At 35.9% G+C, this 22518-nt stretch overlaps 1 protein-coding gene across 4 annotated transcripts; it reads left to right on the top strand.

Annotated features, from left to right (window-relative positions):
• The first annotated feature begins 1844 nt into the window (after positions 1 to 1844).
• LOC125654450 (uncharacterized) lies at positions 1845 to 22305 on the top strand. 4 transcript variants are annotated; one of them, XM_048884412.2, is made up of 9 exons: positions 1845 to 2012; positions 11914 to 11971; positions 12123 to 12311; positions 14904 to 15040; positions 15513 to 15681; positions 16527 to 16744; positions 18820 to 18919; positions 19787 to 19933; positions 20386 to 22305. In XM_048884412.2, the coding sequence occupies exons 1-9, from the start codon at positions 1845 to 1847 to the stop codon at positions 21759 to 21761; spliced, it is 2562 nt and encodes an 853-aa protein (XP_048740369.2). In that variant the 3' UTR covers positions 21762 to 22305. The 4 variants fall into 4 exon arrangements, with proteins under 4 accessions (XP_048740369.2, XP_048740367.2, XP_056000528.1 ...); XM_048884410.2 differs by lacking the exon at positions 14904 to 15040 and adding an exon at positions 13729 to 13859; XM_056144553.1 differs by lacking the exons at positions 11914 to 11971; positions 12123 to 12311 and having other exon boundaries at positions 1892 to 2012.
• Positions 22306 to 22518: the final 213 nt, after the last annotated feature.

Raw genomic sequence — 22518 nt, 5'->3', positions numbered from 1 at the left:
TTTTCGTCCTTTTCCCCATCTTCACAAGCCAAGGGTCATTAATTCGTCACCTCGCACTAACGAATCATCAACCCTTGCCTTGTGAAGATGCCTTTTCTCATGGGGATCCGGGTTAGAAAAGGTCCTCTGTACCCCTTGCTTGTCGTAAGAGGTGATTTGCACGAGATCGCAAAAACCGGAGTCCCGGGTCATAGCAGGCAGGGCACGATAAAGATCCCTCCCTGCTCAAAGGTCGTAAGCGCCGATCATAGGCCTAAAATTTGCAGCCCCTCAAGGGCAAAGGCAATGGTGACGTCTGGATTGGTAGTGAGGGAATTTCATTTATTAGTGGCATCTTCAAATTGACGTCTAATGTAGGCGTGCATGGATGCGAATGTCGTCGACATTTCTAGTGTAGTATTGTCCCTGCAAATTAGATTAAAGGACAAATACTATATATTCCTTGATAGAGGTTTAGGATATTAGATATTTATCGCGGAATATACTGCCACTTGCAAGATAGATAATTTCCCGAAATTTGAATGTACAAGAAAAATGTATATGTAATGTTCTGCTTCTGCATGAGCAAAACAAACATCAATTTGTGAACATGATACTACAAAAATTACTGGCCTGACACCATTCGTTACCAATGGTTACCATAGGTAACTACTGGTTACCGTTGTTAATTTCCCTACCAATGGTCAACAAATTCTGTTCACAGTTCTGAGGCTGTCAAACCATGGTACCAATGTAACCATTGACAACAACATCTTTACCTGTGAACGCAACCAATGAAAACTCTAAAGGACACAAATAGGCCTATTAAATGATAACGGGCGTTACATCTATTGCATATCATATGCGAGTATATATGTATGTGTATGTATATATATAAATGTATGTGTGGAAACATATGTATACTGTATGTATATACAGCTGTGTAAATGATTATGTTAGTTGCTAATGATTTATTTACTTATAGTTACATAAAGTGCTTCATTATTTGTTTTAGTGGATACGGCACAGTTTTGTATATTTATTTGTAGGGCTAATATATATGTACAATGTCAGCTCAGGCAAATACATTGAACACGTACATTAAATTTTAGTGCTTTGAAATACATGTAAATGTTAACAGTTTCATAATTTATTTACTAATGCAAATGTTTAAATCCAATGATAGAATGTGTTTAATTCACTATGCATCAATAAAGTAGGCATATATTGGTTACTTATGTAAAGATTAAATTATCCGGACGCTTTATATTTATCAGGACGATTTTGCTGGGAATCAAAGTGTCCGGATTAACGAGGCTCCACTGTATATTATCTGAATGTTCATGTTCCTAATTTGTTCATTTGTTTGCTTGACCCATATGGGTGTATTCTGCAATAAAGTATAATATATTAACTTATAATGTAATATGGGACCAGACCAATTCAGTACAATGAGTTCTACAGCTCTACGTGCACATGTACTTCAGCACTAGAAAAGAAAATAACAGACCATGAAAATCTTGATCTTATATCACACCAACGGGCTTCCGTATGATATTGGACCATTTAAACCTGGGGATTTCCCTACCATATACCCCGATACAACACTACTGCGATCGTTCTCCAACTAAACACAATCAAAAGCCTAACTCAACAGTTTGTAATTGTTTATAAAAACAGAAGAATGAACACCAGCAACATTACACGTAATGATGGGACAAAGCATGCTTTTCCCCCCACTATATCAAAGCTGTGACCCACAAGTCAGGCTTTATAATTGTCGTGTCCAATCAAAACAACTTCCGCTTTGATTGTTTTCGACGGTTTACCTGTAGTCATGTATCAGGAACTTGACGAAACAGGACATGGGGAAATCGCACGGAGGATGGTGTAACCTTCTCGTGTGGACATTACTCCATCTGGTCAAGTGCATGCCCGAAGGATGTGCCAACAGATTTGACCTCCCTACTCTCACAGGTTCTTTAGGAACGTATTGCGAGGAGACCTTACACAGCCTGAATTGTAGCGTGGGGGTGAGTGTTTTATACAATTAGGCGGATCTGAAACCGTGTACATACCCGCTGTAGGCGGATCTGATAGGTGCCGCGTACACCCGCTGTAAATGAATGCATATTTCATTTTTCAAGACGGAAAAGTTAATTATGAAAGTATTATTCAGAGTGAAACATTTTTACAATTATTCGTTTGATAGAAATCAATATGATGTACACAAGTCATGCATGGAGCTGTGGATTTATGGTAAACAAATTCACGTGGCTCGTCCTGAACTGTTTTATATCCAGTTCACAGGCCCTTCAAACGCCTATACATTATTCTCTTTAGAGAAGTGGACAGGCTCATAATTCTCATGGTGTATGTAGGCTATGGCTGTCCACTTCCCTAAAGAGAATAGCCTGTACATATGGATGGCCTGCAATTCTTACCTTGCGGAGTCTTCACCACATATATTGCAGGGTCTCCAGAATTTCCAGAACGCGAGGTACGATAAAGAAACAAGCACAACAAAACAACCCCTTCCCCCTTAATAATAATAAACTGTCCGCTTTCTGGAGAGGCCCGCGAGGAGTTGTATATGACAAAAAGAAAGGTTAACCTGTACTGTTTATGGGTAGCAAATACAAATAAAACTGTAATGCTCAACGACATCAAACAGTTCAGTAAAAAAATTAAATAAATAGAATCTTCAAGTGCTCTTATTCGTAGGTTCTGGGGAAGATGTAAAGATTGCCTCAGTTAGTCAGAAGTTATGGCAGCCATTCAAATACTTCACGGACAGTTACAAGACTGTACCTCCCACAGATCCTGAAAAATGGAGTTTAGTTTCAGCTAAGCATGCTTGAAGACATACACGACATTTATGACATTTTCTTTAAAATTTACTTTTTTTTCGTCTCCTCGGTATGAAGAGTTCTTGATTGGTTTCTAAATAGGTTTAAATTCTGTATTGTAGTAATATTACCAATTACTTGGGTAGTTCAGTGGTTATAAATTTATAAATAAATTACTGTAATATATAAGAGCTGACTTTAAATATATTTGTAATTGCAACAACCGGGAACTATGAAAATAAGCTACCTCTAAAAGGACAATAAAGAATTGAATTGAAAACAGACATGCTGATATACCCAAAGAGGTTTTTTTTTTAGGTCACCTGAGTAAACTCAGGTGAACTATTGCAATTGGTTTTCGTCCGTCGTCCCTCGTGCGTTAACAATTGATCATTTTTAACTTCTTCTTAATAACTACCAGTCCAATTCTTTTTAAATTTGGTATAAAGCATCATTGGGACAAGGGGGATATAAATTGTAAATTTCAGGACTCCAGCACCCTTGGGGCCCTAGGGGCGGGGCAAAAACTGCCCAAAATTGACCAAATTTCAAAAATCTTCTTCTCAAGAACCACACACATGTAAGAAAAACTAAATGCATAGTGATGAAGAGCAGGAAGGCCTCTACCAAAATTGTAAATTTCATGGCAGGGCCAAACTTGTTATATAGTGTTTATGTGTAAAACACTTAAATTACATCTTCTTTAATGCTATTGATACTAAATTGAAAGTAAATAGATAGGAAGAACAGGTAGTCCTTTACCAAAATTGTAAATTTGATTATTCCAGGGGTAGGGGTTTTGGTATCAGGGTGGGACCAAAATGGTCAGTTATTAAATGTGCGAACTATAGACATTTTTAACTTCTTCTTGATAACTATCATTCCAATTCTTTTCAAATTTAGCATGAAACATATCTAGAACAAGGGGAACATAAATTGTAAATTTCAGGATTCCTGCATCCCTGGGGCCTTAGGGGCGGGGCAAAAACTGCCCCAAAATGACAATTTTTCAAAAATCTTCTTTTCAAGAACCACACACATATAAAAAAACAAACAAACTAAATGCATAGTAATGTAGAACAGGAAGGCCTCTACCAAAATTGTAAATTTCATTATCCGCCGGGGTAGGGGTTCTGACCCCAGGGTGGGGCCAAACTTGTTATATAGTGTTTATGTGTAAAACACGTACTTAAATAACATCTTCTTTAGTGCTATTGATACTAAATTGAAAGTAAATAGATAATTAGAAAGAACAGGTAATCCTTTACCAAAATTATAAATTTGATGATCCCAGGGGTAGGGGTTTTGGTATCAGGGTGGGGCCAAAATGGTCAGTTATGAAATGTGTGAACAATAAACAGTTTTAACTTCTTGATAACTATCATTCCAATTCTTTTCAAATTTGGTATGAAACATATTTGGAACAAAGGGAACATAAATCGTAAATTTCAGGATTCCTGCATCCCTGGGGCCTTAAGGGCGGGGTAAAACACTGCCCAAAATTGAACAATTTTTGAAAAATTTTCTTCTCTAGAACTGCACATGTGTAAGAAAAACTAAATGCATAGTGATGTAGGGTAGGAAGGCCTCTAACAAAATTGTAAATTTCATGATCCCCGGGGTAGGGGTTCTGATCGACCCCAGGGTGGGGCCAAACTTGTTTTATAGTGTTTATGTGTAAAACACGTGAATCACACCTTCTTTAGTGCTATTTATACTAAATTGAAACTAAATGGATAGAGCAGGTAGTCTTTTACCAAAATTGTAAATTTGATGATCCCCAGAGTAAGGGTTCTGACCCCAGGGTAAGGCCAAACTTAGTACATTTATATAGTATTTATGTGTAAGTTTGCTGATACTGTATAAAATTTAAATGCATACTTGCAGATGTTTTAATGTTAATACACCTATTCTTTAAAGCCTTTCATCAGTGTATGCACTTTTGAGGGCAGTTAAGTTTTAAGAACACATCTTGTTTTATACTGTTGCTGAATTTAGCTTAGATATTCAAAACAGGAAATTTTTTTCTGGATTTCATAGCCCATGGAAGTAGTGATACTTTTTCACTAGTATTCAGGTGACCGATAAGGCCTGTGGGCCTCTTGTTTTTGGTAGAAACGAGATAGAATGCAAGTGAATTGCATGTGAAATATCACGAAAAATGATGTAACAATAAATGTCCTTAAAAAGGGGTGCCCCATTATCTGTGAAAGTGATGGCAACCATTTGTTTTTCAAAACCTCTCAATGGCATGGGAATATGATTATATTAACGACTAATAAATATTTCTTTTGTACAAAAACAAGAGAAACCTAATAAACCTACGTTAGATAACCACTTTTAGAGTAAAGAAATATATAAGGAAGAATCATTGTCTTGCAAGACAATAGGCCTAATTATTTCATCACCAAAATCACATATTCATGTGTGCCGATTTTGAGATTAAAAATACTGGGTGTTGTTACTGAAAAATATAATATAACGCGGTTTTCATTGAATTAAGTTTTGGTGACAAAATGACTTGAAAAGGGTTCCTTTTCTTTTGATATCCTCGAACTTTTCAATGACATATGGACAATTTAAAAAGAGAGCCGATAATCTCACTTACAACGAAATTATGACACATCTCAGATTTGAACCACTGCATGTATCGTATTCAAGAATTTACAGGGATATACTTTACTGCGACGTCCGATATAGAGTGTTATAATGGTTGTATATTGTTTAATGTCCCACTCGAGAATTTTTCACGCATATGGAGACGTCACCAAGACCAGTGAAGGACTGCAAAATTTAGGCCTATGTCCGGCGCTTACGGCATTTGAGCAGGGAGGGATTTTTATCGTGCCGCACCTGTTTTGACACGGGGCTTCGGTTTTTGCGGTTTCATCTGAAGGACCGCCCCATTAAGTCGCCTTTTACGACAAACAAGGGGTATTGGGGACCTATTCTAACCCGGGTCCCCACGGGAACAGTGTCAATCATACATCCCGGAGTTCTGATGAATGAGATACCGAGCATTGCAAAATTATGCCGATCTTTAAGAAACATATATGTGCCATGCTGCTGTAATTTTACTATGTTGGATCATTCTCTCACCAGAGGGCGCGATACGCAAGCTTCACTTACACCTGCAAACGCTTGGAATTACGTGACATTATAATCACATGATATAAACAGTCATTCTCGTTTCCTTTCTCTTTAAAAGTTCTGGCAACAGATGATACGTTTTTAATGCACTCATATAATACACCATTTTTTAAAATGACGAAAAAGCGGATTTTGATGGTGGATTTTTTTTTATATTTATATTATAATTTATTATTCGGGAACAAATAACACAAAACGTCATTATCTGACAACCGAGCCCATGTGATTTTACAAGTTTTATCGTATTTTTTACAGTCTTTCTTACTTTTGATTCCATGTTTACATTAAATCGCCACCACGTGATTTCATGTTCTACATTCATACGCATAATACGAAGTAGTTCCAAATTTAGGATCAGAAAACAGCGATTTCAAACAATTTGCAGTAAGCATCAATTTAATTGCACCAAAAGCATTTCATAATATGACTAAATATTTAGTCCGAAACATAAATGCTGGATATTAGAAACTTTTACAAGATTTCTGTAAATCGAGCGTTGACAGAGGTATAGCGCACGGAACTCTGGGTAGAGAATGTGTTCGGATGCCATCTTGTTATTATTATTTTTTGCTTCTTCCTGTAACAGTTAATTAAAAACCTATCGCATAGACTTTTTTCTCTCCACCATATCGCGATACGTATCGTGGAACAAATTATCGCGATATACCGGTAAAAGCGCTATTAGTTACATGATAAACTGAATTATTTTGTTTCATGTAACAACTCAAAACTGACATACCCCCTACCGATGTTGAAAGACAGATAATACTCAGTGCATCTACTAAACTACTCTATGTTAAGGGGCTCTGGTATTCATTTTATTCTCCTTAATTTTAAATCATTTGGTCGTGTTTGCATTATGATATACAAGCAGCATAGATTCTTCTTACATATATATTTGAATAAAATTCTGGAACTACCCCAGTTTTATTTATATTACATCGTCCGAGTATAGTATTTACGCCAAGAATAGCAAAATTAATCATTCTTTTCGCAGAAAGATTACGTTAAATTTGTTAATCTACAATAAGAAATACATTTTGATATAAATCGAACCAAAACCGGATAATGGTGAGTGCGCATTGTATAATTTAGGGGGGGGGGGCTGTACCAGGACTATTTTAAAGAGAAAATTGGGCTTGGTTTGATATTTCCTGGGGAGAATATAACATGGTCACGTTTTTTTCCGGGTTAGGGGGTTGGGTTTCATTGTAACATAGATGCAATTGTACGTCTTTGCAGGGAAAATGCTAAAGGGGAGATTTTTATCGTGATGTAGTTTCAGGTTTCAAGAGGGTTGTCAACATATCACTGTATATATACAAATCAGTGTCAAATTCATTCCAGTTTACTAGAAATGGTAGCCTTTTTAATACACATTTTGTGCAACTGAATTATAGCTATATGAGCAAAAGCTGACTGGTAGTTTAAATTTCTTCAAATATTACATTTATTACATGTACTAGTTTTTCATTAAAATATGTATGACTTTTGGCACACGTACGCGCTCCGACAATTGCGTTGCTGGCGACTCCAGTATTTTACAATGGAATTTAAAGAGCATTGTTCAGAAGACAACGAGAACAATCATAAAAGGATGTATATTCATGTAATTATTGCAATCACCTTAAAACAGGCTTTTAAATAAGCGACTGGCGGTGTGTTTCTTTTGTACGGTTTCTGGACATTACAAGACCAATTTCTTGACAGGGAAGCAAATATCGGTGTTATGAATTTATCAGCGTGATACCCCGGCAGGGTATTCGTCCGATCAACTGAATGGTTTAGTCCTGTTCAATCAGATCTCAGCAATTTTCCTTCCTTGTATAGACATTGTCAGATTAAACATGTCTGGTCAAAGGTTATTAGGTAACCCTTGAAATTTATAACAAAAATTCCAATGTCTTGTTTCAGATATAAAGCCCCGTACTATACCGAATATCAATATATCAAGGTATAATGGCCCGCACTATGACGAATAGCAATAAATCAAACTAATATGTCCGCAATAAATTTCATTTGTGTACTTTAAAGTAGAAAAATAGGAAAATAGGGAAGTGTAACTGTGAATTATTTCCCAGTTTGTCCTTTATAAATAGTCTCTATACTAGCGTAACGCCCATTTGCAACACGATGTATCGCATGATATCATTCAATACACAAGGGATTCCTTTGTTACTTATCAATGACCTTTAACTCTTGTCCTTGATAACCAGAGTTACTCGGTAGATAGAAACCACCCCCGCCTCCCAGTGGCCTCGATCTCACTTAATATCACCCCACCCTCTAGTGGACTCGGTCTTACTGAATAACTATTAACTACACCTGCCGTCTAGTGGTCTCAGTCTCACTTAACAACCACCTCCGACCTCTAGTAACCTCGATCTCACTTAATAATCACCCCGCCCTCTAGTGGCCTCGATCTCACTTAATACACATCCTTTCTTGGAAAACATTAAGGATTCGAATCTCCAATCCTGAAAGTTTTTTATGAATTGAAGAAATGTACATTTAACTCAATTATTTTACTCGAAGACTTTCAAAATTACCCATTTGTGACCTTGATCTTTAACCTTGAAAATTAAGAAGAACTGACCAAAAGAACTAAAACTAAGCTACATTCTTGACAAAACTAACAAAAATCGATTACAGTTGTGACTGGACTCCTGTATGGTGCCCCGTCCAGTGACCTTAACTTCGTCCGCAAGGTTGACAACTAATATAACATTAAATTCCTATGATACTCCGCTGTCTCAAAAGTGTGTCATGTTATCTAGAAGATTAATTGACTTGTGGAGACTACTTTACTAATATCATATTGCATATAAAACGCATTCAGTTACTAGCTGACTCACTGGCAAAAATTAATATTGTATCCAAAACGGATGATTTCTCTGTAAGCGACATCTTTGCTAGCCAAGTGTGACGATAGAGAATAGAGAGACGCCGTGAATTGTCACCCTTGGCTAGCGAAGACGCTGGAATCCATCTAATAAAAGTTGGGAGAAAAGGTACAGTTGTAATGAAGATCATAATCGTTACCCATTTAATGCAGTGCAGAAACATTGCTATAATTTAAGAAATGAATTTCTGTTTTGAAACTACACGAGGGTATGAACAGCGACGTCTCCCGCCGTTGTATTTATGAAGTGCGTCAGCGTGAGCGAGTATCCAGGTGTACGAAACATTTATCATCACGCATAAAGATGTTTATGATGAAAGGTGAAGATAACGAACAGTGATCAATCTCATAACTTCTATAAGGAATACGAAATAGAGAGTTGGGCAGATACGGACCCCTGGATATACCACAGGTGCCTAGGAAGAGTAAGCATCCCCCGTCGACCGGTCACACCCGCCATGAGCCTTATATCTTGATCTGGTAAACGGAGTTATCTGAAGTCCAATAATTCTTTATTGCGAAAGACATACATCTTATAGCATTATAACAAAATTGAACATGGATGATAATATACAAAGTTGAAAATAAACGGCCAATTCTTACAAAGACATCTAGCAGAAGTAAATACAATAGTATAATGATAGTAAATAGGAGAATGACGATACAAATTACATATTATAGACTGTTCTTAGTTCAAGAGCTTTACAAATAAATTTTCTTAAGTTACAAAGTTCCTTAACATTGTTCACACTTAATAGTTGTATAAATTTGAACATGGAGGGTTTACTCCAGTAATACTGTTTCACTAATTTAGCTCTATCTGACAATATGCAGAACAGACTAACAAAAAGTGGTATTCATCCTCAATTTCAGTGATACATGTTTTACAAAACCTTTTTTCACGTGGTACATTTTTATGTCTGCCAGTTTCTATGGATAAATTATGTGATGATAACCTTATTTTGGAGATACCCTTTTTGTACAATTTAGGAATGGATTTTTCTAGGTAATATTGCAAGCAAAAATTATCAACCAAATGTTTGTAAATAGTGCAGTTTGATTCATACTGTATGTTGCTATGTAAATTTGGAATAAAATGATCCTTCAATCTTTGTTGTATTATTGGCAAACAAACATGGCTATTTAAGTTATTTTGATCATGCCACATATAACTAAGTCCCAAACAATGAAGTTGTTCCTTGATAAAAGTAGCCCAGTTACGACTTGCATGCTTTGCATTTTTACAGATATTGTATAAACATTCATATGCAGCATTAAGTATACAATTTTCAGACTGCAATAGTTTAAACCAAAACTTGAACATTCTCAAAATACGAACATGATACAATGGTAAACGCCCTGTTTCAAAATATACCATGGTTGTATTAGTGTTTTAACGAACACCAAGTGCAAATTTTAAAAAATCCAGGTGAACATTTTCAATGTCAGGTCCTTTATGTAATCACCACACTTCACATCCGTAATTCAAAATACTACAGACATAAGTATCGAAAAGGGAGAATAAGGTACAATGATTTAAATACAATTGTTTTATAGTTGATTTAAGGGCAAATAATGCTTTGCGACCTTGTGATGATAACTGTTTTTGCGTTACCAAAAAAATTACCATTAAAATTAAATAAAACGCCCAAGTAAACAAGTTGATCTAATATTTCTATACTTTCACCTTTATACACCCATTTCTCATCTGTGCGAATCTTCCCACCATTGCTAAATACAACAATTTTAGTTTTTGCTACATTAACAACTAAATCCCATTCATCTGTATAACTTTGCAGTGTATTTAACATATTTTGTAGTTCAATAACCGATTCTGCAAGCAATACAATGTCATCAGCATACATCAAAATATAAAGACTTAATAACTGTAAATCAGTCGGATGATTACCTTTTTTGATAAATTCAATTTCAAGGTCATTCACATACAATACAAAAAATAGGGGAGACAACACTTCTCCTTGTAATAGACCAATGTGATTTTCAAAAAATTGTGAAATGTGACCAGAGGATTTTACACAGGTTCTAATCCTACTATACATGGAGCGAACAATGGTAAGCAGCTTCCCTTGTATACCGTAGTGTTTTAATGTTCTATACAATTTTCCGCTATTAACTGAATCGAATGCCAAATGTCAAAATCAGTGTGCCAAGAACGGCCTAACAATCAGTATGAAACACGTCAGACAGCATTTGACCCAATGATAGGTTTTATTTGAAAACTAGATCGTTATAACGACCATAGAATTTGTGATTGACTTTAAACGAGACTGTTGGAACCCCTGCACCATCAACTTGTTTGTCAGTAGCCTGCTTCGATTTAAAAAATGACCATAAGCAGAACAAGCTCTTGCGTATATATCGAAACAGCTGAGAGATATAAACACCATATGCAGGTGATAATGGAATATTGCTACATAAATATGGGAAGTTGACGATGGAGAAGCTGAAATCATCCCGTTTGTCATAAAGTTGAGTTGTTAGTTTGTCGTTAATATCTACATTCAATAAAATATCTAAGTATGATCTTTACCTATTATCAAAAATTTCAGAAAAATATTTATCATCAGCACCCGTACCGATATTTGAAAATCGATAGTAAATTGTATGTGTATCCATGTTTATTTTGTTGTTAAAGTTTTCTCGTTGATATTGGACATATATGTTGTGTTTTAAAGAAGGCCCCGGGGAAGAATGGTACTTGTACTAATCGAGTTACCTTCTATAAATAAAGTATCACTATCAATTTATCATTAGTTAAAGTATGCTGGCGTGAAGCGTTGAAGTTCATATCCTCATGTATTTTCAAAAATGAAGTTTATTTCTTAGGTATACTGTATTTACATCCTACTTTCATTTCTGTCGGAATTCCCGGCTGTTGAAATATTTATCTATTTATACGCGCATTGTTTACAATGAAGCGCATTTATGAGGAAATGACTATCATTACAATTTGCAGAGATATCAAAGGCAAAAACATTGGAAATGTAAATAAAAGTGGATTCATATTTTCAGCCAAGAAGAAATATTGATAAAGATACTACACTTCAATGCAAGATCAAAAGAAAGCTAGGTTTGTTTATTTTAAAAATATGCATGTTTGTATTAAAAATTTTTTTTTCCGCTATCAAAAAGAAGATAAAAAAAAAAAGAGAATTAGTTTTTGGGATTTGTTGTGTTTTATTGATAAAGTATGAACGGATTAGGTACATGTTGTATCACAGGTTGGGATGCGTACGAGAAAACTCTGGGTAATTTAAGTCAATGTCAATACGAAGACTGTGAACCGTCCCAGCTTGTGTCGTTAGAAGTGGCCAGAATAAAACAAAGGGGATACCTTGATGAAGTATATTTTTGGCCAGCTATCCAGCTTAACTTTACAGTACCGAAGGCTACAACGGAGAAGCTGTTTTGTATGTATAAAATATTACGTCTAACATTTGCATTTATTTAAGAAATATATGAATTTCAATTTTGAAAATGCATGAAGGTATGAAGTGCGACGCTTCAGTTCTTAACCTCGTGTATTTTCAAAAATGAAATCAATTTTTATATTTCCATGTACTTTTATTTTTGTCGAAATTCTCAGCCGGTAAAATAGGCGTACTGTATTTATCAAGATTCATACTCGCAATGTTCTCAACGACAGCACATTCATGAGGAAATGGCTATCATTACAATTTGTAGAGATATCAAGGAAAAAACATTGGAAATCTAAATATTGTCATATGAATGTTTTTTTTCTTCATAGAATTCAGAACTTCCCATACGAAACTCACGTGTTCCAGAATATTTAATTAAAAATCTCTGTCACATATCTAATTGAAACTTGCTGCATACTTCATTGTGGGTCACTCTAGATCGTGTTACAGTTTTGGTAATTTCAACCTCTCTTGCAGGAGTTTAACCCCTTTATCTAAGATTTAATGTTACATGTGTATGGAAGGTACATGGTTTGTCCGTCCAACTCCTCCCACAGTTTTCAGGTTAGAACCTCGTAATCTTACATAGTATTTGTATGTGCCTATGGCAGGGTTTTGATTTTCATTGATTTCTGAGAACATTACAGGTTGATGGGATTCAGTTTTATGGAGACATTACATTGAGAGTGTACATAATTTGCCCCTCTAACTTCTCTCACAGTTTTCAAGCTAGACCTTTGGAAAGACATTGAAGATGTGCGTATTACTAGGACTTTGATTCCCAACAATTTACTAATTTTCTTTCATGTTTGTAAAAAAAACCAAAAAAAAAAAACCCAACAAAAACCCATATTATTAAACTTAGTTAATTTTTAGGAAGTATTTTACAGACAGACCTTTACCTCCCGACCCCCCATATTGGCTAATTAATGTTGAAAATATACACCTTAATAAAAATTAATCGGGGATTCGGGGGTGTATAGTTTTTGGTCTTCCCATTTGTCCGTCTGTTAATTTGTTTGTTTTTTCGCAGAACCTTTTACGTTGTCCATAACTTTGGAATGGATAGTGATAGGACTTTCATATTTCACATGTGTATTCCTTGTGACAGGCCCTTTCTTGTGGTACCAGAGTTTCTATGCTGACATACGGGGGCATCAGTGTTTCACTGACACATCTTTTTAACATTAGCAGCACCTTAGTGAATGGTGCATGATAAATTCGTTGTACAGATCAGCACATCACTGAAATATAATGATAAGATGAAATGTTCTTGTGAACGGTTACCCTTTTAACCGAATAAGTGCCCGTATCCATATATACTACACGTATCCTCCACAGAAATTTGGATTTTGATAATAGCAGTCGTTCAGAGCCCAGTTACTTCTATAGTCAAATGCGGTTTCAGATCCAGCATCCACGTTGTTGCAGATGGCCAGTTTGGATGTTGATAAGCATCGTGATATAGAATTCGGAAGTTTCGTTCGACTCTTTTACTATCCCAAACACACCCCTTTGACAACTGATAATTCTAATCAGGTTAGTGTTAGATAAAGAGGAAACCTGTACTTATTAACTAATGCCCAATTTTTCTTTATTTTTTTAGGACAGGAGAAGACAGTCGCCAAGCAGCGTTATAAACTAGAGATATCCTTACTACCAGAACAAAATAAACATGTACAGGGGACCAGATTATATATTACATCAGCAAACATCGATTAAGTGATGAGGGGGGGGGGGGGGTGTTGTTGTTGTCAAGAAATGAGTCTGTAGAATTCCGTAGCTTAAATAGTCAAAATTCCTATTCAGTGATGGAGTACACACCACGTGTTGATGTTTTTAGGCTGTTCCGAGTCAATTAAATGGTTACGCCGTGACTTGGTCGTCGGTCGAGCGTTCGATTTGTTACTGGAGGGAGACACCATGGGCTAATTCGTACCATGGTGTAAAAATAGGCAGTGACTGCGCTTTTGTCAAATGCTCAGTATTTGGAAATAAGAGTTTGGGGTCTTTCGGATGAAACATTTAATATTGAGGCTCCTGACACGACAAAGGTTGAAATGTTGAATGTCCTTCTCTGTTATGGCTACACATGTTAACGCTAAGCTTAGGTCTGCTGATTCACCAGCATCGGGTGACGTCTTAATATGAGTGAAATATTCTGGAAGTGACGTAAAACAAACCAACTGAATAATCTACGAATTCAATCAATCTTACACATTATGTACGTATATATACATCAATATTACATGCGCCTATTGTTGTTTATTTCTTCAGTACACCAATTAAAATAGACCTTTAAATGATTATTATAAACCTATAACCAAAGTCAATTAACCATGTAGGCTGATCAGTGAGATAATTTGGTTTCCACGAAAAGAAAGTTTATCAGTTTTTACATACCCGGATGAAGAGTCTATGTACTTAGATGAATGGTAATGGTATCCCCGGTGTGGTTAAGATTGATAACCATAGTTGTCAGTGGTAGTAAGGATATTTCTCAGTCACCACTCATCATTAAGTATAATACATTCTACTAAAGCAGGCCTGTGCTTTGACTGTCTGTTTATACATGTACTATAGATACCGGTGGAATTTCCTTGACCTTTAGCAGTGATTCACAAATGACCAATGGAGACTCCAATTTTGATACGCGGTATAGACTGTTGGATTTTTCTAACTACAGTTATTCAAGTCCTGATAATGATAAAACATATCAGGTAACAATTTGATAAGTTTATTTTGGCATGATGTTGTTTCTGTGTTAACTCTACTCACTAATTAATATGATGAGAGAGAGAGAGAGCGAGAGAGAGAGAGAGAGAGAGAGAGAGAGAGAGAGAGAGAGAGAGAGAGAGAGTCTAATTTGTGTATATTTGTTGTAGTGGAATGAATGAAGTGTGTATTTGTTGTCTGGGTACACAGTAACTCGTGTCCTACAGTGCATCTGTTTGTTGCTGTTTTAAGTGTACATGTACATACTTCGTGTTCATTTAAATACCTACAAAATTAGTGTTACTTTTTTAATATATCATGATTAATGATACTTATTACTATGATAATCTATGTTTAAATGCGAAATTTCATTTTTTTTCCAAATGTACAAGTAGATCTCTTATTTGATAAATGAAGATATTCAGCGTATTTTTCCTTCATGCATTCCACTACTGTTATGAATTTCATGTTTTACAGAGAATTCTGAGTTTTCCGTGTTTCATCGGATTCCAACGCGACCGCTGTCAACCCGACAATTACAAAGTGTACAAGTTAACGATGAAATCGTTTTCCAAATTCAAAACCAACGAAGGAAGAACACCATTTACCGAATTATCCTACAACATCACGATATACAATTATTATGGTATGTGTTAGTTTTAATGGTCATTTGATTCAACTTCCAGGGAATGATTTTATAAGGCTGCAAACTCAAGTGATGTACATTGCAACTGTTCATGACCAATATTACCAGTATATGATTACCGTATAATCTAGTTTAATATTCTTTCATCTGTGCCATTACTTTTACGGAACTTATTTCTGTGCACAGGATTTGTTGCTTTTAGTTTGTTCGTAATAGTTTGCGTGCACAAACCACCGGTGTGGAAATCCACCATTTTTGTAATCTTTATAGAGTAGAAGTCCTGCATGTTTAAAATCGCTGTTCCTATACTTACTAATATAGGTAATCTTTACAGTGTAAAATCGCTGTTCCTATACTTACTAATATAGGTAATCTTTACAGTGTAAAATCACTGTTCCTATAGTTACTAATATAGGTAATCTTTACAGTGTAAAATCGCTGTTCCTATACTTACTAATATAGGTAATCTTTACAGTGTAAAATAGCTGTTCCTATACTTACTAATATAGGTAATCTTTACAGTGTAAAATCGCTGTTCCTATACTTACTATTATAGGTAATCTTTACAGTGTAAAATCGCTGTTCCTATACTTACTAATATAGGTAATCTTTACAGTGTAAAATCTGTTCATGTATAGATTTTCTTTCATCTTTATTTTTGTCCAATCAAAACAATTGTAATATATAACATGGGAATTACTTTCTATTATACGTAATTTACACAGTAAATGTGTAAATTCACTATTCCTATAATTACGACTATACTAATCTTTACAGTGTACTATCCGTCCCTCTGGAAATCCGCTGCTCCTGTAATCACTTTCTCATGTACTCAATATTTACAGTTTATCATCCGGACAAGTGGAAATCCACCATCGCTGTTGCTTTCTTTCCTGGAGAAAAAGACGTGACGTTTTTGTTTGACCCAGCACCAGTATCAGTGAAGTTTTATAACGTTTCGTTGTTTAACGTTAATGACAATACAACCTACAGGCATCAGAATATTGGACAGTTAACTAAACATTGTTTTAAGGATGTAATGGACGGCACGTATCATATCACAGTAAGTATTACAAAAACTGGGTTAGGTGTATTTCAGAAATAAATTTCATTTTTGAAATATACATAAGAGAATGAACTGTGGCGCTTTACGCCTGCATACTTCACGAGGCGCGTTCACTCTTCATGATAAAAGTATGCCGGCGTGAAACGTTGCTGTTCATTCCTTAATGTACTTTTCAGAAATGAAATTCATGTCTTATATTTACATTCTATTTTCATTTCCGTCGGAGAGTTTCTCGCCGTTAAAATAGTCTTACTATATTTATCAAGATTCATACGCACATCCTTCACATTCATGAGGAAATGGCTCTCATTTCAATTGGTTAAGATATCAAAGGTTAAAATGATGGATATGTAAACATTGAGCAATGAAAGGTGAAGATAACAAACAGTGATCAATTTCATAACTCCCTAAAGAAATACAAAATAAAGAGCTGGCCAAACGCGAACCCCTGGACATACCAGAGGTGGAATCAGGTGTCTAGGAGGATTAAGCATGCATTGTCGACCTGTCACACCGGCCGTGATCCCTATCTCTTGATAAAGTGAACGGAGTTATCCGTAGTCAAAATCAGTGTGCCAAGAACAGCCTAGCAATCGGTATGAAATACACCAGACAGCATTTGACCCAATGATATGTTGTATATAGATACCATATATTATATAAGATATTGTAACTAGATAATTATAACGACCATAGAATTTGCAAAATGCTGACTTTAACCGAGACTGAGGAAATCCATGTAAGATCAACTTGTTTGTCAATATAGCCTGCCTCGATTTAAACACTGATCATACGCAGAACACGTTCTTGCGTATCGAAGCAGTTTAGAGAGCAATGTAACACAATATCTGTTGTAAAACTCTTAAAATGATGGCAGTGTATATTCATTTGTACCTGGATTTGCCACTCTATTTTATTTTCCCAGGAATGTATCTTCTATTCATATAAATATACATGTATTGTTATTTTTCGTAAAGGTAAATATGTCGTATTAAACTATATTTTTGCAATGATGGAAACCAGACTAAACTTTTCCCTCTATATTAAACGGACAAAGATTCTGAAATTTACTCTAGGAATTGATTATTGCGTATTTTAGCGAGAATCGCCATTCGTAAAAATAATAATAATAATAATAATAAAAACCCCCAAAACCAAAAAAAAAAAAAAACAAAAAAACAAAACAAACCAACAACAACAAAAAACAACATGCACAACTTCTTAATCAACGGTCCACTCGCGACTTTAGGTTCTCGTGATATCACAACAACGCTCAGTGGTAGAGCGTTTGCTTCACAACTGGGAGGTCGTGAGTTCGAGCCCTGCTCGTGCCATTGCGAAAATAGATGGATATTTACACACATGCATACACATGCAATATCGTTTTATAAGAGCATTTTGTACGCGTCGTGTATCTAAACAAAAATGGTTTTTTATTCTTGAAAATAAGTTCTTTGGAGATATTTTCTATTGATGCGCACACTGAGACAGTGTTCATGTGCAGGCAACATAACCAGGGAAGGAAAGTATTGTCGCTGAAATCCTGGTTTAAGGACCGAGGTTTTCAGTTGTGGAAATTGGATTCAATTTAACACTTTTATGTATCAAATGATCGAATAAGACCAACAACTATGACACACAGGCGAATCCCTGTTGAGCGGTTTTGTTTTCTTTCGAATACCCCATTTACGTAATATCGGTTGCGGTAGCGCAGTGGTAAAATCGGTTGCGGTAGCGCAGTGGTAGATCGTTCGATTTGTGACCAGGAGGTCGAGAGTTCAAGTCCCACTCGGGCCATGGCCGCGTCAACCTCAGAGATAAACATAGGTAGTGATTGCTCTTCCTTCCTTCGGCATTGAGGAAAATCACGAGTCTTCCGGATTGAACTTACAAACACAGGTCCCGTGTCTAGGCAGGCGTTGGCGCGATAAAGAACCCTCACTACTACGACCCTATACGTTAAGCATAAGTCTAAATTTGTGGTACTTCACCTACAGCTGGTGGCGTCACACTACAAGTGAAGGGAGGTAAACAAAAGAAAACAGCGATATGATGTACTGTCTGCTTTGTAGATAATGGTGGAAAGTGATAGCGACAAATGTACAGACAGCTGTAGTATCACGAAGTCTCACGTATTCACTGTAGGCAATCCCAAACCAATGCAAAGCGCAGGTAGGCTTACAGAATGCTTTACCAATACATGTTCGAAATACATTACTACAAGGGATATCCAAACAATTTGATAAATAGCCGGAGAGAGCGATGATTCTGGATGGCAACCATTTTCTTAACCTGTTAATTATAACTTATTTACTATATATGTAAATATAAAAACAAAAATGTGTTGTATGAACTGGATTTCAAAGTTAATGCACAAATCCGTCTGTATCGTTGCATTATAAGGCATAAACATAACCAGCATTTTGTACTTTGGTACTGAATAAGTAAAAATAGAAATAATTACAAACACAGTACGCATCCATGCAATATCATGAAAATTAAAAATAGTTTGGAATACATCGTTTACATTATATACCATGTAGATTACCTCACCAGTTAATTAATACAAAGAAAAATAGGATCATAACCCATGAGATCAAATTCAAAACTTCCAACCTTGCATGAAAAAGTGAAAATAATGAACAAAGATCAATTTCAGAATTACTATAAAGAATACAAGATATAAACTATCCTAGACAAACTATATCCTAAATGTACATCCTTAATTATTACCGATTCTGTTTTGAATACCTATATGTTACAGATCCTGTTTTGAATAAGACTATCCCCAATGCGTATACATGCATTGTATAGCGCCTTATTCAATTAAAATTTCAAAAGCGCTTCACATAAAAACATTCGATTGAAAACCAATCGCATGATATTATTTATATATTAAATGCGGATATGCTCAGTGTGTACACCTTGTACATAAGATTGCATAAACTATCACATATCTTCTTTTAAATAAGGCTATTATCCTCAGTGTATGTAGATATGCACTTGTCTATTTTCAATATCACTATTATGTTTCAACAGTAACAGACGGAGAAGAAGTGGATGCTACGATCGTTGACGTGAAGCTGGTGTCTCTGGCGGTGGGGGGAGGGGTGGCCCTGGCTTTCACGTTACTGGCCACCCTCTGTTACCTTCGCTGGAAGAACCGCACAAAGATGAAGGATGCAGGTTTGTCAATCAGTGCTCACATCTCTGTGATAAATCTGCCGTAACATGACAGAAATTGATATGTAAATAAAATTTATGATTCAGAAAAAGAATTATTCAAATGAGTTGACAAGAGAGCATTAAAACTTGTGTGATGTGATATTGGTTATGATATCCAGTTTGGAATGGTTTAGGCTCTAAGCATGTTGATATACATTTCAGAACGGATATGTTCTATAAGTGTGCATGCTTCAGTTGACAGAAAGGAATGTCTAGATCAAAGGATAGCCTTTCTGCTAATTTCTTATCTAATTCCGACTGGTTGTTTTTTGTTTGTTTGTATTTTTGTTGTTGGTAAAAACCATAAATTAATTTTATTCAAACTGTATTTTATTGTTTTAACAACCTTTAAACTCTTTTTGTCGGATCTGTAAAATCACATTTCTTCAGAAATCACACGTTTTGTATTACAGAGGTGCCTTCACGTCCGAAAGTTCTTTTGATATACTCCAACATTAGAAGAGAAAACGCAAATCTTGCTAAAGAGTTTGCGAATATTAGCAAAGAAGAGCTCCACATAGATCTGATTTATGATAAACTTGTACATGAAATACCTAGAATATCAGCGGCGGGATATGGATCATGGTACAACAAAAAACTAGAGGAGTCATCAGCGGCCATCATTTTGTGGACCCCGGGGTCCGATGTGAAAGAAAGGGTAGATGATGACTCATGTAACGCGTTTAATACTGGTGTAACACTAGCATTGAATTCAAAAACCAACGACGATAAAAAATTAATGTGTATTTATTTTGATAAGTCGCATAAAAGAACGATACCAAGGGATATTCAGAAGGAGGTGCGAGTGTTTGCTTTTCCCGCGAAATCTTCTCAATTGTCTGCTTTTCTGCATGGAAAAAGGAAGGTACCAAAGCATGCTGTTAGTAGATATACAAGACTAGAGGAAGCCATATTAGCAGTAAACCAAAATAATTCAAATAATGAAACCGTCGTACAATCTTCACGAGAAGAAACGACACTACATGTAGAGAGGACAGAAGATATATCCGAGGAGACATTAGACGAAGAAATTTCAGAGTTGAAAGAAGAGTTTCTACGGAAAAATACAGGTAATCTCAGTCATTCCAGCAATAGTTCTGCATCAACTGCAGAAAATCCCATTTATAATCCTAGTTGTCCTATACACGGACATAAGCTGACTAAACACCAGGGAAATACGTCAATCCAATCTCGGACACAACCTGAAAGATTTTCCGCAAGAGTTCATAAAAACCACCCTGCTGATCATTTTGGAGAGCAAGGGCGCGTACAGTCTTGCCAACATCCATTCCCTCATGATTATCCCATGCATATCGTAAATTCATTTCCTTGTCATGAGCGAGATCGTAGGTTCGCCATATTCGACGAAGGAGAAGAGCCTGATGAGTACCAAGCGCTTATGAATGACAGTCATGAACATCACAATAACAATATTCTTCATAATATCCATGATATACATCCTGACACGTTGTTGAGACAGAACATTGCTGGTGAAGAATTTAGCCATCCTTCATCTAGGAACATTGAATCGTCCTTCAGAAGGCATGGGAATGATTACAGACGTAGAAGCGATTCATTGCAACGTTATAATGAATACTGCGATACCGTCTCTGAACATACCCCTTTGAAACACCCAACATTCTATTTAGAAGACGACGGTATTTCGCTACAACCTTCACTGAAATCCGGATCTTTGCAAAGTATGGAATCCAACTGCACAAACTACTCTAAGAGAAGTGACAGTATTAGTAGCTTGGAATTGAAGTTGTCCCTCCAGAAATTCATTTAAGCGTGCGAACTTACTAAGTGATTAGACTTGTGTTTTTTTCCTGAGAAGTAGCGGAAGGATCGATGCAATCAATTGAACAATTCGCAAAGCGTCAGTAAAACCATCACATATCTGTCATTTCTCTGCATAGAACACTAAAACACAATTGATTAATTCCATTGCACAGTTACGGTATAATTTTGCTTTAGATCCGTTCCTGGTTGTCTTCACAGTTTCTTGTCGGAATCAATTCACGGGTATTCATGTCCATACTAATGCAATTTTACAACAAAGTTACATTCACACCATTTTTAATTTAGCATTGTGGTTTTACGGTGATAGATTAAACTGCAGCGAAAATGAGGGTTTATACAATAGTACTGTGTGCAATGGTTAAAAATCAGTACATTCATACTTTTGATCAATGGTCCCCTGGCTTTACTAACAATCTGCACGATTTAAAATCCGAAAACTACTAGTATATCGTCAATATTTGGTATATTTCTTGTTTGCAATATGTTTTTTATGTTTAATATGCATTTTATTAAAGGGTATCAATGAAATGTATTATGTTAATCTGTTTTATAGCTCACCTGAGTTCAGGTTTAAGTACGTTTTTCTGATCACATATTGAGCGGTACCATCTGTACATCCGTAAACGTTTAAGGGGTAACACTTCAAACTTCTGAATTAAACTTCCCACAAAGCAACCTTGTGTAAAGGGAATTAAGTTTTATACAGAGCGTAACTACGCCATCTTTTAAGGGAAGAAAAGTAA

The sequence above is a fragment of the Ostrea edulis genome, chromosome 7 (genome assembly GCF_947568905.1).
Source record: "Ostrea edulis chromosome 7, xbOstEdul1.1, whole genome shotgun sequence".
Classification (NCBI taxonomy): domain Eukaryota; kingdom Metazoa; phylum Mollusca; class Bivalvia; order Ostreida; family Ostreidae; genus Ostrea; species Ostrea edulis.
The sequence above is the reverse complement of the archived record's forward strand: the minus strand, read 5'-3'. Positions and strand labels throughout refer to the sequence as shown.